Here is a 15,590-nt window from a genome sequence, read left to right as displayed (position 1 = left end):
GCCTCATTTGCATGTTGTTTTTGTTTGCATTTCCCAGTAACCCTTTCAACGGCTTTCATGGTGTGGACCTCTTGGTCCCTGCTTAACTACCAGTTAGGCAGCCCTGCTGCCATGAGGCCAGGGAGTCCCTTCCAATCCAGCAGGGCGGTTGGGTTTGCCTGGGCTTTATTTATATGTTTCCCCCCCCTCCCTCTGAACAAACAAAAATATAAATAGCAGGGACCTCATCAAGTGACAGGCTGAAATCAGAGGGGAAGCCAAGCGAGATTTTTTTTTTTTGACTGATGAAAAGGGAAGATGATATGAGCCATTAACATGTCTGATGGGGGAAGGAATGCAAAGAGTAGGAGGAAGGCAAAAGACACTTGGAAAATAGGTCAAGTGGGTCATCGCTGGTAAAGAAGTTTCTAGAACCTACAGAGAGGGTGTCGGTCTCCAGAAGACCTATTGCCCATACGTCAGAGACACAGACATATGTGTACGAGTGCATGCATGTGCACATACACGCACTGCATTGGCAAAAACACACCGGAGTCTTCGACTTTTCTGACCTCATTCTGATGAGCACTACCCATCCATCCATTATGTTTTTCCACATTTAAACAAAAGAGTAGACTCAAAGTTCCAGCATCCAGAGATCGGTGTTGACAAATATGAAAAGGAGAGAAAATATGGCAAAAATGTTGCAATAAATGGTCATTCTAGTTGCTTCTTTAATGCCAAGGGGGAAGAGCCAGTTGAGTTCATTTGATTTTGTCCCCTATCGCTGCCCTCGACTTGACCACGCTTATGCAAAAGCAGTGCATTTTCTGCAAAATGAATCGTGGAGTCTGAAGTGCCAGGTTGTTCAGATCCCATTTTAGCTGTGGCAGCTCAACTGAGGAGCCCAGGGAGGGCCAGAGACCCTTTTCTTCAGTAAAATATTTCACGGGGAGATGGGATTGAACCTTTTCCAAAAGGCAGGAGAAGGCTGAGGGAAAAGGGGAGAGGAGAGAATCACCTCCTTCCCCCAAAGATTATGCCTAACTAGGTCATAAGACCCAGGATGAAACAATGACACTATTCCACCCTATTAATGGAGAGGTCCCAGGACACACACTCCGTACTATTGGGGTGGGCACTAGAGAGGTCAGGACACCCACATCCCGACTTCTGCTGCACAACTGTCATTGCTAGGCCACAGCCAACAAGGTGTGTCAGTGCTCTAGCATGGGGATGGCTCTGTCCTTCCTCATTGATGCCACCAACTCTGGGACAAATACTCAAGGTTATGTCCATGGAGAGGAGCAAAACCAACCAACGAGAAATGGATTCACAGACTCCATGCTCTAACCAGCTGATAGACCCGCCATTCCTACCCTCCTACAAACCCAGCTCGGCCTCTCCTTCCCTCACAGGGATGTACGTGGATGTGTCTTTAGAGGTCCTGAAGCCCTCCGGGTGTATCCCAACAATACCAGAGAGCTGCTGCTTCCCAGATGTGCAACATGAGGCGAGTTAGAAACTAAGTCTATTTCTAAGTGTGCAAAGTGAAGGGTACTGATGGCACCCACATCATCACGTAATTGACAGGATGAAGGGAGGGAATGGATGTGAAGTGTGGGCCACGGTACTTGGGGCACAGAGACTTTTTGGTGATAGTTACTTCTTTCTTTCTTCCTTTCTTTCTGAGAGAGAGAGTACATATGAGCTAGGGGTTTGGGGAGGGACAGAGGGAGAGGAAGATGGAGAAGAGAATCCTAAGTGTGGAGCCCAACGCACAGTTTGATCTCACAACCCTGAGATCATGACCTGAGCTGAAATCAATAGACCCCTAACCAACTGAGCCATCCAGGCGCCCCTGCTTCTTCTATTCTTATTATTATTACCATCAGTCCTTTGCTTATTACACATATGTGAGAAGCAGCACAGACTCCCGAGCCAGACTGCCTGCCTACATTAACTAAATATGCCACTTATGAGCTGTGTGACCTCAGGTACGTTAATTAACTTCTCTGGACCTTAGGTTCTCTAATTGTAAAAGGAGGATAATATTTATACCTACTTCCTCTGCTTCTTTAAAATAAATTGCCTGAAAAACACTGAGAATCACCCCAGTCATATAGTAACTGCTATATGAATGCTGCCTATAATTAGAAATATTAATTATTTATATATACAAACATCTATAAAGACATACATATAGACCTAGAACACACGCACACACATATATGCAATTCCTTGAACTCTCTACATCCATGTTAAAAGCATTTATTTTTTAATTTTTTTTATTTTTAAACATTATTTATTTGAGAGCAAGAGGGAGAAACAGGCTTCCTGCTGGGCAGGGAGCCTGACATGGAGCTCCATCCCAGGACCCTGGGATCATGACGGGACCTGAAGGCAAAGGCTTAACTGACTGAGCCACCCAGGTGCTCCCATATTAAAAATATTTATATTAACTTGTGAGACCCTAGAAAGCAGACCCAATCTATTGTTACCCTCATAGATGAAGATACAAATATAAGTACGTGGATAAATGTCTTCAGTAGGACCCTAACCACTACATAGTGAGTGAATCTATCAATAGGACATCATTCAGGGAAAATTCGCTTTGAATCAACAAAGGTACTCCAATCATTTGGAGCAGATGCCCCAAATTTATTTCCTACTTACCGTGAGAATTCAATCGCATATTTTAGTTTTGCTTTGGTAAACCTCCAAGGTCAGTTACCTAATATTCCTGGACGCTGCCTTGAAAATTCTGCCTTTTGGAAAAGGCATGTTCCCCATCTTTGTTCAGATGTCCTAGCAAACGTACTACAGGGAGAAGCGGCGGTCGCAAGCTGAGTGGAGAAGAGTATGAATGCCTAACACGGGGCCGAGGAGCCTACCAGCAGTAACCCTACAATTATCTTGTGGTTTCCTAGAAGTTATAATGAGCTGACCCATTTGGCGTATCAAATTCCTCCTGACTGGTTTTGTAGTTCTCACCCATGCAGAGACATGGCTCTGTGAAGAAAAATAACAGGCCATTTAAGCTGAAATATGTTGCAGTGGGTGGAGAGAATATTGGGAAAGAGATGCATCCTGCAGTTAAAAATTACTCAGTGACTCTCAACTGGTTTGTAAAGTTAAAAACCAGAGGCCCTGAGCAAAAAATATGCATTTTTGAGAAAACAAACAAATCTGTAGCTGAGAGGCAGTCCCTCCTTCTGTTGAGTGAAGTAGGTTTAGTTAACATTAATATCTGTATTTTCTGCATCTCCCCCAATTTCATTATTCAGGCCATGTCTAAACCCAGGATAGGTTATAATTCTGAATAATGGGCTATCTGCTGCCTGTGGGGAAATGTTATAATGATAATAAATAATTTCTGAAAATTATGAATTCCTTCTCTGCTTTTGGCTCCATTTTGGAAAATAAATAAATTCTTGGTTTGCCCATGAAATGGAAACGCTGCATGTGGGCTCCTTGCTCGTGTCTCCGAGAACCACAGCCTCAAACGGTTCACCCATCTTAGAGTCACCCCCATTCTCACCAGAACGCGTAGGGGTGAGCCATCTCCACTTTTTGTTCTTTGGTTTCTCTTCTCATACCCTCCACAGAAGATGATGCAGGGAGGGCACAAATGTTGACAAACCCCACTGGAAACACCAATGGGGTAAAAGCCTCCCTCTCGGATGAGGGACAGGTGATTTTTCCCACTTGCCCCTTACAGGTGCAGCACTAACTGCTAACTTAGAAGTCTGAGCAAAACTCTCTGGGGTTCAAATGACAAGCAGCCAACAAACCATGACCTATAACCAAATTCTAGCCACTAACCAAAGGCTGTGTCTGTAACACTGAGTCAATCTCTAAATCTCAGTAATAAGAACCAATCGCAACCATGTGAGTGGATGGGGCAGGCCAGAAGACCCACCCAAGAGCTACCACCGCCTGCTCAGATGCACTAAATGAAGGTAATTTGCCCTTTTTACTTTTTAAAGTATGTTAGTTCTTGAAAAGTGCACTTTATTAAAATGGACTGTATAGGAATTGTATTACTTGGAATTATAACCAAATGGAGTTTTATTAACGTGACATAGTGAGTACTAAAGAAAAGTGCACATGCACAGTCCCTGACTTCCAGAATCTTCCAAAGGAAACCAACAGAAATTGCAGGTTCTCTGAGATGGTAAGACGGATATGAAGGCCATACATTAAACAAATACATAAATTAAATAAGTTAATCACTGAATTTCATTACATATTCATTATGCGCATGCCAAGGGGCGAGTGCAGTAACTCACCCTGGAGTTGCTAAAGGGTCAGAATATTTATTCCTAGGGGTTTCTAGCTTCATAAACCCTAAGCCCGGCATTAAGCTTTAGCAAAACTGTAATGCTATGCTGCATGGCTTGGGCACCTGACCAAACTGAAGCGATCAAAGAGAGTAGCTGGAGGGAACCCAGAAAACCAAGGGGAAGGTTTTTTTCTCCTGCATTACATTAGAACGAGAGAGGCTCTTGGAGAAAGCTGATGCTAAGATGGAAGTGGAGCCCCAACTCAGCGCCTATCCCAAGGGATGCCGACGATGTCACTGCCCTCAAGACGTGTCTCAGTTTCTTCCTATACAAAAAATGCACTGTCAGCCCCACACAAATACTGCTATAAAGTCATGAAGTAAGGACCACAACGAAGAATTATTTCACCATTGGAGATGCAAGGGATGCTTTTACCAGTAGAGCATTATTTTGTCATTACAGGTTTTAGGAAGTACTTCTCTTCCTAAAAGACTTCCTAAAGACCATTTCTATACTCCATAGACCTCCATTTCATACTCAATAGACTTCAAACAGTGCTAATTCAATGATGAAGTGAATGCCCATGCTCACAATTTTATATAATTCCTGGAAGTGGCTTCAATATGCACCTATTCATATACCCAGATGTGACCAGGTTTTGTTGCTAAGGTGTTACTGGGTTTTGTTGTTGTTGTTTGGAGTTTTTGTTGTTGTTGTTTGTTTTTGTTTTTGTTTTTTTTTTTTGGTTAATTCATTGGTTCTACCCATATTCATGGCTGAATGCCACCTGGTTAATTAAACTGATCCTACAGCAATCGAGCTTAATTACTGTTTGCATGGCTAGAATAACTGGGCTGGCAGGGTCACTGTCCAGTTATTCAGGTGACATACAAGTAGACTCAGCATCGTCCTTTCCATTCTCTCTACACCAAGCTCACAGCAAAAAAAAAAAAAAAAAAAAAGACGTCAGCCTCTGCAAACCGTAATCAACATATTCAAATCAGCAAGATCCCAGTCCCTGGAGGAGGCAGCTATGGGTCCACCGAACTGTTTGTATGTAAAGAGAGAGATTACAAGTAAATATTGTGATCATTCCATATTTTCATCTTGTCAAAAACAGATTCCACTTTTAATGCTAAAAAGGCCATACAGGAATCCAGGTAGTATAACACTTTTCCAGCAAGATGGCATCCAATTGGGCAGCCTGGGTGGCTCAGTGGTTTAGCGCCTCCTTCAGCCCAGGGCCTGATCCTGGGGACCTGGGATCGAGTCCCACGTCAGGCTCCCTGCAGGGAGCCTGCTTCTCCATCTGCCTGTGTCTCTGCCTCTCTCTCTCTCTTTTCCTGTCTCTGTCTTTCATGAATAAACAAATAAATAATTTTTTTAAAAAACTTAAAAAAAAAAAAGATGGCATCCAATCACTCAAGGCAGACAAAAATTTTCAACCGAACATGAGAGTAGGAAATTCCAGATGTGCTTAGGTGGTTACATTTCATTTCCAAATCCTCTAGGTGGTTGTCAAAAGCTCCCTCTACCAACTGAAGAGCAAGACAAAGCAAATTCCATCATGGTGCCAAGCACTCTAGATGTCTTGAGCAAGTCACCTTCATTCTCTGTCTTGGCTTTCTTACCAAAAAATGATGGATAGCTACTTCACAGTCAGGATTTACTTGTGTAGGCAAAACGCTTGGAAGATAGGAAGCCAGGCATATTACAGGACCATTATTTTGGCCCCCAAATGAATTCGTTATGTGTTGGGCCTCAGATGTTTCTGATTTGTACCTTAGTCGGAGAGTGTGAGACAGGCAATGGCTTATGGGTTGCTGGGAGCAAGCTAGAACTTTGAGATGTGTTTACAGGGAATCAGCCCGTCTGGCAAAGCATCAGTGGCTGAGAAGTTAGTTACTTGTGGGAAAGCAGAAAGGTGTGCAGAAGTTGAGGCCACAGAAGCGAAGGCCCATTAGGAGAAGCACGTGGATCAAGAGACAGTAAAGAGAATTGATGTTGTCTGTGAGGCCCTGGGTACCCACGGAGATTTCCCACTGGTACAACTCCCTCCCGTTGTTCCCGGCGAAGTGCGTGAGCACAGAGGCAGACCGAGCAAGCCTCTCTAGGAGGGACAAATAAACATCCTGAAGACTCAAGAACGTGAAGTCAACGGAGCCTCAATGCAACCCAAACCTTTGGGGGTTTATGCATTATTAGTTTGTATCACGGCTTCCAATCATTTGTCCCTTTAGAACAAGAACTCTCAAAGACCTGACAAAGAGGAACGGACACTTGCACTTCCCCATTTTGCTTTCTCACTCTCTGCAAGCCTCCACTGGGAAAAGGAGATGCCATGCTTAGGAGGCTGAAACACCAGAAGGGATTTTCTAATGAAAAGCACAACCCAGAGATCCCTCTCTCACTAGATAGAGCACCAGAGCATTTGTCTTTCGAAGCTGAGGAGGACCAGTGCGGGCACCCCCTACAGATACAATAGAGGGATCCCAGTCAACGTCTGCAGAAGACAGGCAAAATGCCCGGCAAGTGATGTCAACACACCAGTGATAAGCAGAACCCCTGCCTCTTACACCCAGAGAGACAACAAAGACAACATGAGAGTTGCTTGAAAGTAGCAGGCAGGAAAGGCAGAGCAATTCAGACGCGATCGACCAGTCCCCGTCCCTGGATGAGGCACTTGGGCTCCTCTCCCTTCCTTCTTTGTGGGCTAGGAATGGCACCAAGAACAGCTTTTCAAGTTATGGCCAGGCCAGGGGCCTCTGCAAGAGCTAAAAAAAAAACCAGGACGCTAGATGGGAAACACATCATTGCGGCTGTCGAGGGAAGGTCATTCGCATTTGCTGTGCGAGTGTCCGCCTGTGTGTGTGAGAGACAGCACTCACGAGGCGGAAATATAAGACACTGGAAGCTCAATAAAATGCCTAAATTTCTGGATTTGATTTACGTCCTGGTGACCTGTACAAAAGAGTGAAATTTCTGGGGCACTTGGGTGGTTCAGAAGGGTCAGCATTTGCCTGCAGCTCAAGTCATGATCCCGGGGTCCTGGGATCGAGCCCCACATTGGGCTCCCTGCTCAGCGGGGAGTCTGCTTCTCCCTCTCCTCCTTGCTCATGCTCTCTGTCACTATCTCTGCCTCTCTCTCAAATACATAAATAAAATCTTAAAAAAATGGTGGTGGTGGGGTTCTGATGGAGCTTTCAACGGACCCCCTGCCACAAGGATACACAACCCCATAACGACCGACAGTCTCATTTCCAGTTGGAGTAAGATCCTTTCAGGGCCTGGGAAAGGGGACTCAAAACCAACTAAAATGCTTAGTTGGAGCTTCTAGGATTAGTTCACATTTTAGGTGAAAGCACCTTCCTTCCGGTAAGCATGGGCGTGCAGGTGGACAGACCAACAGGCAGGCGACCCCTAACCCGCACGCCGATTGACACGATCTGGGGACAGAAGCCAAGCTCGGTAAACACTCCCCACACTTCAGCTCCTTCCAGGCTGTGGGTGCTGGCCCTTCTTCTCATCTGCATGGTTCAAATTAATTATACACTTTAATTTCATGAATTATTAATTTGATTCTGACTCGGCAGCTTATGATTATCCAGCGCTACAGACTATACAATTCCAGCTTCATTAAAACATCACCAGCTGCCTGAGAGACAGACATTAAGTAGGGGAGAGCAATAATAAAATTAAGCTTCCGGCGCATAGCAACAGAGTCTTCTTCTCCAGCCGCAGGCAGCACAGGGCTCTGCGACCTGGCTGGCCCAGGCAGAGGGGGAAAAAGCCCTTGCAGACAAGTCCACGCCCTTCTCAGAATGTGCTTCTTGGCCTTCCACCACGCACACAACTTCAGACGGTCAGATGGCATGATGGGGAGAAGGGGGGGGTGTTCATCTGTCGATCTCTCCCCTCCAGCCCCTTCCATTTGCCCACCACCCACGCCGGTCCCACATTAACTCTTTGGGAGCTGCCAATGCTCCGAGCGCAGCCAGTCTGGCCGCCACCCAGCGTCTGCCCAGGCCAGAGCAGTGCACAAGCCTCTACGGCGCCCTGCCTCCGTCCTCCCTCTCCTTGGCTCTTTGGGTTTCAGGAGAGGCAGTAGGATGATTGGAAAGGGACTGGGTTTTAGTGGCGGCTTGGAATTTGCCCAATCCAGCCAGTTACTGCACCATTCACAGATCGCATGTGCACAATGCCTCGTCTAGGGGCCTGGTGCTTGTCAAGTACTCAGTCGGTGCAAATTCCTTATTCCGTGTTCACATTTACAAAACGAGGGAAATGAGGTCATCATCTCTCAGGTTCCCAGCAATGCTGATTTCTGTGGAAGATGTGCTGTTCTTACAAACCTCACGATGCGGAGCCAGAGTTGATAACTCTTTCCCAGAAATTCTGTGTTTCCTTTTCACAGGGAGCATTAAAAAAAAGAATCACATAGATATTACTCAATGAGGTCACTGCCATAGGTTTGAGCTGTATCCTCCTGGAAAAACCCTACGCGGTTACTCCTCAAAAAGAAGTCCTAGGTCGACGGTCATACCCTTCTTCAAAGAATCCGAGAAACCACTGGCTGCGAAGACTACAGCCCAGCTCAGCCAGCATTATGGGAGTCAATGGGAGAAGAAGGGGAGACAGAGAAAGAGGGAGAGATCCAAGCCCAGTATTTTCCTTCCACCTCGTATACAAAAAGCCCAGTTAAGAATGCAGAACCCTCTGTGGATTAATACACTCTTTCAGATGAATAAAACCGCAGCACTCCCTCCCAGCAACATCGTGGCAAAGCAATTTGTAGGAGGAAAAGGTTGGAATTTAGACATTCCCTTTAGCTGCTTCAGAAATCTAAGGACCTCGAACCCTGTGGGATTTGCAATCGATGGAATTAATTAAGGGAGATGCCCAACACTCTCCACTAAGTCATCAGCAGGTACAGTAGACCTGAAAGTCTATAAAGAAAAATGGAACGGGGTGACATTGAAGGAGGCAGTAAGGATTAAAAAATGAGCATCCAACGGGGAAAGGCACACGCCCATTGATCGCGGCGTAAGAGATTAAGGCTTCAGTGAACGGCAAGATGATCCCGTAGCAGAAATGGTTACAGAGCACGAGCATAAGCCCTGCAGATACGTATAATCAGTGACAGCCAGGCAGCGCCACACAGGGGGCCACCCGCCAGGGAGCCTCGCACTGAGGGTCAATCCAGGGGTAAGATGCAAAACTGGGCCTGAGACATTAGGGTTTTATAGGATAGGGTACCGCCTCCCACCATGTTGTGACCTATTGACTGTCTATTTCCTTCACTGACATGGAAGCTCCGTGAGGGCAAGGGTTTGTTTGCCTGTTTCATTCGCACTGTATCCCTAGTGCCTAGGATACAGCCTGTCGCTAAAAGACGCTCCATAGGGCGCCTGGGTGGCTCAGTCGGTTAAGTGGCCTTTGGTTCAGGTCGTGATCCCAGGGTCCTGGGATCCAGGCCCATGTAGGGTTTCCTGCTCCATGGGGAGTCTGCTTCTCCCCCTCCTATTGCCTGTTGCTTCCCTTGCTTGTGTTCTCTCTCTCTCAAAAAAAAAAAAAGACTAGCATCTTAAAAAAAAAAAAAAAAAAAGATGCTCCATAAAGTTCTGTTAAATGAACAGATAGATGAACAAATAAATAAAACATTCTAAATGAAAATATGCACCCTGGCTAATCCCCAGATGGGGTTCCCCATTTTCCTAGGGCAGCCTGGCAGGGAAAGGGGAACCACAGGGAGCTACTAATGAGAAATTAAACACAGCTGACCTGTGAACAGCGTGGGTTTGAACTGCGCAGGTCCCCTTATCCACAGAATTTTTTTTACAGTAGGATATTCTCTTTTTTATGATTTTCTTAATAACTTCCTTTAATTCTCTTCATCCTAAGAATACAGCGTGTTACACATGTAACATACGAAGTTATGTGTTCATCAACTACTTTTGTAATCGGTAAGGTCTCAGGTCAACGGGAAGCTATTACGTTTTGGGGGAGACAAAAATTATACGTGGATTTTCCACGGTGCAGGGGGTTGGTGCCCCCAATCCCCGCTCAGTCCAACGGTCAACCGCAAAACGCTCAGCGCTCTTACCTGGGGAACATTAGGGAACCTTTAGTAAATTGCTCTTTCAGGCCAATGACAGCAAACGGAAAAGTGAGAGAATCCAGATAAATGTGTTGGAAGGTATTCCACACGGGAAACAACTGGGCTGTCATAGCAGAGCACCGCAGCTCAAAGAATTCAATTGTTTTTGCTTTTAAGTCATTATGCTTCTACCTCCATTCTCTCCCCAATCCCGTAGAAAAAAAACACACACACACACACACACACACACCAAACACCACCACCCAATTTTACAGATGGAGTCCCTGAGATTTGAAGCAGTGCCCTAAAGAGAACTCAGGCCACACTGGGGATCAGAGAAAGTCTTAAGACCCTGTAACTCCCCAATTCATATGCAACACAGTCAAATGCCTGCTCCAGGGCCCGAGGATGGAGAAGAGCATGAGTCCCATATTCCTCGGTGCACAGCTGACCTTTCTACCACAAAGCACAACTCAGAAAAAGTCCCCGGCATGACAATGTCAAGAAGCAAATTCCAGAAATAGGAATGGACAGTCTGCCATGCACCTGAGAAGGCTCACGGACTCTTGGGATTGGATGAAACCTTTACAGACACCCACACCTGCTTGGCCTTCTTCTCATTGGTCCAGGTAAGTAGAATCAGATGCCCACCTAAGACATCCTGACATTCTTTCGGAAAAAGAGACCTCCTCCTGCTCCCCACAAGGATTCCCCTAAATTTGTCTTTTGTTACAACACAGGTGTGACCACTGTGAGTATCCCTCAGAAAGGAAGCTACAGAAGCCTTCTGCCAACCAACAGCGCCACTGGAGGGGCAGCACCTTCCCTGGACTGGAGATCACAAGCCAAACAAGCAATGTTCCACTGGGCATCTGTTGCCTTAACAGACGTCTCACCACATCCCTGCCCAAGTATCACTTGCGATTCACACCGAAGAAGACACTAGCTGGGGTCTGGGGGGCCAGGGGAACTCAAGCTTCAATGAGATTTCTCCAAGTGAGCCCCGGTTTGGGCCCTGGCTGAAGGCAACCTTGAGAGGCTCCTATTTGTGTCAGCAGGTGTCAGCCTGAGAAGTGGTAGCTTTCTGTTTCGGTGACTTCTTCCAAAGGTATGTTAAAAGGCCCCAGGGCTCTTGGGTTCATCCCTGAGTCCGAGGGGCAGCGCTCCCTTTGTAGCCAGAACCACCATGTGGGGAGTGAAACACTGACTTTCCCTACAGAGAACAAACATCAGTCATATAATCTAAGAGTCTCTTGGAAGGGGTCAGCATGTTCACATAGGGATCTTCGGCACAATGGGGGGCTTAACACACGGTAAGAAGATCTAGTGATTTCTGCCATCTAGGAGCTGAGAATCCAGACAGGGTGAAGCTTTCCATAAGCCCATACATCTGAACATTGCCTGCTGTCATTAGACCCATAGGACCATAAAAAACAAAAACAACAAACAAACAAAAATTAACAAAAAAAAGAAAGGAGAAAGAAAGAAAGAAAGAAAGAAAGAAAGAAATGGAGGAAGGGAGGGAGGGAGGGAGGGAAGGAAGGAAGGAAGGAAGGAAGGAAGGAAGGAAGGAAGGAAGGAAGGAAGGGAAAAAATATGCAGAACAATGAAGGAAGGATTTTCTGAAACAGAAAACACAATCTTTCATTGTTTTCTCTGTCTTCTTAACAAAAACACACTGTTGGACCTGTCTGGACATGGGGACTTTCCAGTTTCCATGCGAGGCTGGACATTTTGCATTCAATACAAATTAGTTCCTCAAAATCAGAATCAATTGTCATAAAATGTAGGGAAGTGTTTTCCCATGGGGCAAGCATTTGTGGTACAACTGGAAATGTTCAACTTGATTATAATGCTTCACGAAAAGGTCAGCATGGGATTTCAGAGCTTTACCTTGAGGATGTTAACTGTGTTTGCAGGCAGGGTGAAATGGGGAGAGTCGGTCTGCCCAGGCTTGTATGTCCACATCACTCTGATCACATGTCAAGGGCCAGCAGCAGACCGTGGGCTTCAGAAAACAAACCCGTGAGTACACGTGCATGGACTCACGCATACCCCCATGTGCTTTCAGGAGCCAAAATACTTCCAAATGCAATGACAGGAATGGTGGGCCATCATCGGGGTGCTCATTGAGCAGGACAACAACAATGTTCCTATATAATAATGTAAAGCACCGGATCTCCATTCGGTGGGACACGGCACAGACTCACCCAGGGAGCTTTTCAAAACTGCACAGGTCTGGGATGATCCAGGATATGTACAATTTTTACAAGGTCTACAGGTAATTTTAATACACCATACATCTACTCCCTCATTTCCTGTAAATGCTATATGGGCAACTCCAGGGGCGCCCGGGCAGCTCGGTCGGCTAAGCATCTGCCTTTGGCTCAGGTCACAATCTCAGGGTCCTGGGATAGAGTCCCATGTGGGGCTCCCTGCTCAGAGGGGACCCTGCTGCTCCCTCTCCCTCTGCTCTTCCCTGCCCTGCTCCTACTCTCTCTCTCCTTCCCTCTCTCTCTCTCAAATAAATAAATTAGAATTATTTAAAAAGTGAACTGTATCAGGTTCATGGAGTTTATGTTTTAAAAAAATATTGTATTTACAACTCCAATTAACAGCCTAAAGCTTTTACTCAGACCAAGTAAATACGGCTAGCGCCCCCAGACCCCCAGGTTCTGGTCGAATGTTTGTTGGACAATCTCATCGCCTTTGGAATCAGGGCTCATAGTCCACATTTTACTACAGACATCAAACCGTCAGCTTCCCAACCTTCCCTCTCACAGGACAAAGTAGAGACAGAAGAACTTCCCCTAACTTCACCTCCGCTTTAAACCTGCAAGAGAGGGAGTACAGAGAAAAATGGCTCAGCGTGGAGTTGCTTGCTGGGGAGGCACCCCCCTGCCCCTTTGTTGGCTCTCACAGACCAGCAGGCCTGTGTGGGGCTCCTTTGCAGCTCGCGGTCATCCCCAGCTTGTTCGGTTTATCAGATCTGACGGGGTCACCAGCCGGGAGCAAGGCTGAGTAGAATTCTGAAACACTTTCGTTATCAACCAAAAGGTTGTCATTTGGCCAGTTCCTGAGGGTCAGCCCCTCCTTCTTCAGTAAACCCAAGTGTGATTCCACAAGAGGGAGGCCAGTGGACCACAGAGACGGAGACTCTAGGACTCCAGTCTCGGTTTCAGAAAGACCTAACCTCTATCTCACTTGCAACTCAAATTTTCCCATTCCAAAATCTGAAATTCGGAAACAGAGCGCTCTCTCAAAACTAGCCCCCGATGCCACAAAGAGAAGAGTGTGTGGCTATCTCCACCATCGTTATGTAACCTCCAGATGATCAGAGTCAAAACCAAGGTGGAGTCTCTGGCGAGCTCTAGCCAGGCAACCTCTCTCATCAGTGTTGATTCCACAAAGTGGCAGAGGTGGGCTTAGCTCATCCCTGAAGCCTGAGCAATCCAAGGATTGGCTGCTGGAGTGCTCCCTAAGTCGATTCCTCACAAAAATTAACTATTTTCCACTGAACTAACTAAAAGAACTTAGATGAATCAGAAAGCTCCAGGAACATGATCTATCACATCGCTCTCCTTACCTTCAGAACAGATTATATTTACAATTCCAACCAATAAAACCTTTTAAAACCTTTTAGATGGATACTCATCACGTGACAACAACGAGAACCTACAGAATCATTTTCAAGACTACATTTGTCACTCAAATCCTAAATCCTCCCAGTTGTCAAGTATCCCTCTTAGACCTACAACATACCAGAGTTAGCCCTACAGAAGCGGCATCCACAATGATGACGGTCACCACATCTTGACCTCTCAAGGGTTCCCAAATGGGATCCAACTGGGAAGCTTCAATGGGCAGCAGCTGATTTTCACCCCAGGCACGGCTGTCTTTAGGGGTTGGGGGTGACATCTTTTGACAGAAACAATCTGGATTCTCCAAAATTACCCTGAACATGCTATAAGGTCAATATAAGATATTTTTCTACATTAATCCATATGTCTAAGTTAACGTGTTAAAAAAAAAAAAAAGGTAAAACATACTGTTAAATGGCAAGTTCACATTTTTAACAAAGTATGGTAGCTCAAGAAGCTGACTTAACTCCATGACTTAAGCCTTATGCACCTTGGACAAAGTTTTTAACTATCATGAACCATTCAGAACTATTGGGGGATATGGAACAATACTGGTATTTTTTTTTTGAAGATTAAATAAAACAATACATAAGGTGTCTGGCGCATAAGCACTAAACAGACTGTGAATATGTTAAGTCATCGTCATTATGATCATGAATGGAGATTGATCTTCTCCTTAAGGTCATACTAGGTGCTGTTATTAATAATGGACAAGAACTGGATAGAAACAGGTATTAATTCCAACCTAGTGCTCTGAAACCACAGTCTCCCCCTAGTGGAAGCCTATTCATTTGTTTTTGAACTGATGGGCTCAGCCAAGGCAACCGGTTTCCAGGCAGGGCTAGACGAAATAAATGCTTCATTTTGTTTCTCCGTCAGAAACGGGTCCCTAGTCCATGTAGGGGATATGTCTAGAGAGCGTTTGTTCTAACTTTCTGGAGCCAACACACACCTGCCCAAGTAGCTGGGACCGTGTACTCCCACCATCCTGGAGCTACTAAGGCGGTCCCAGCTGCTGCTGGAAGTGTTTCTAGATGCATTATTTATTTGAACACCTGCCTGACAATCCTAGACCGAGCTCAGTCTTGGAAGGGAGGGGCCACTGGGACACCCAAGGACTCCTTCCCCTCATGGTTGCATTTGCTGGGCTATATTCATCCTGTGGCCACGAAGGGGCTTCCTCTTCCCCCAGTCCGGTTCTGACTGCCCCCCACACCAGGTGGATAAAAGTCTTTGAAGAAACACATCCCCCGCTAAGTTCTTAAATGAAGGCTCTCAAGGAACCGAAGAACCTAAAGCCAATGCCATGCCCATGCAGGTGAGACACAGAGCAACCCACCCAGGCAGCCGAGAATATGTCACACTGTACTGTCCTGCCCATGGTGCCACACTCCTTTTTTTTTTTTTTTTTTTATAAATTTGTTTTTTTTTAATATTTTATTTATTATTTATTTATTTAAGTCACAGACAGAGAGAGAGAGAGGCAGACACACAGGCAGAGAGAGAAGCAGGCTCCATGCACCGGGAGCCCGATGTGGGATTCGATCCCGGGTCTCCAGGATCGTGCCCTGGGCCAAAGGCAGGCGC

The 15,590-nt window shown here is 45.9% G+C and overlaps 1 protein-coding gene across 8 annotated transcripts in view; it reads right to left on the bottom strand.

The window, feature by feature from the left end:
* The window catches only part of PBX1 (PBX homeobox 1), a 325,636-nt gene that overhangs the window by 154,533 nt on the left and 155,513 nt on the right, over positions 1 to 15,590 (bottom strand). The window contains exon 1 of one of the 8 annotated variants that reach the window (XM_077886858.1): positions 2,656 to 2,832. The exons of the other annotated variants lie outside the window; for them this stretch is intronic. Coding sequence (XP_077742984.1) covers positions 2,656 to 2,674 — 19 coding nt within the window. The 5' untranslated portion in view covers positions 2,675 to 2,832. Of the gene's footprint in view, positions 1 to 2,655; positions 2,833 to 15,590 lie in introns of those variants that run through there. 8 annotated transcript variants of the gene reach the window in all.

Source organism: Canis aureus, chromosome 38 (genome assembly GCF_053574225.1).
Source record: "Canis aureus isolate CA01 chromosome 38, VMU_Caureus_v.1.0, whole genome shotgun sequence".
Classification (NCBI taxonomy): Eukaryota; Metazoa; Chordata; class Mammalia; order Carnivora; family Canidae; genus Canis; species Canis aureus.
The sequence above is the reverse complement of the archived record's forward strand: the minus strand, read 5'-3'. Positions and strand labels throughout refer to the sequence as shown.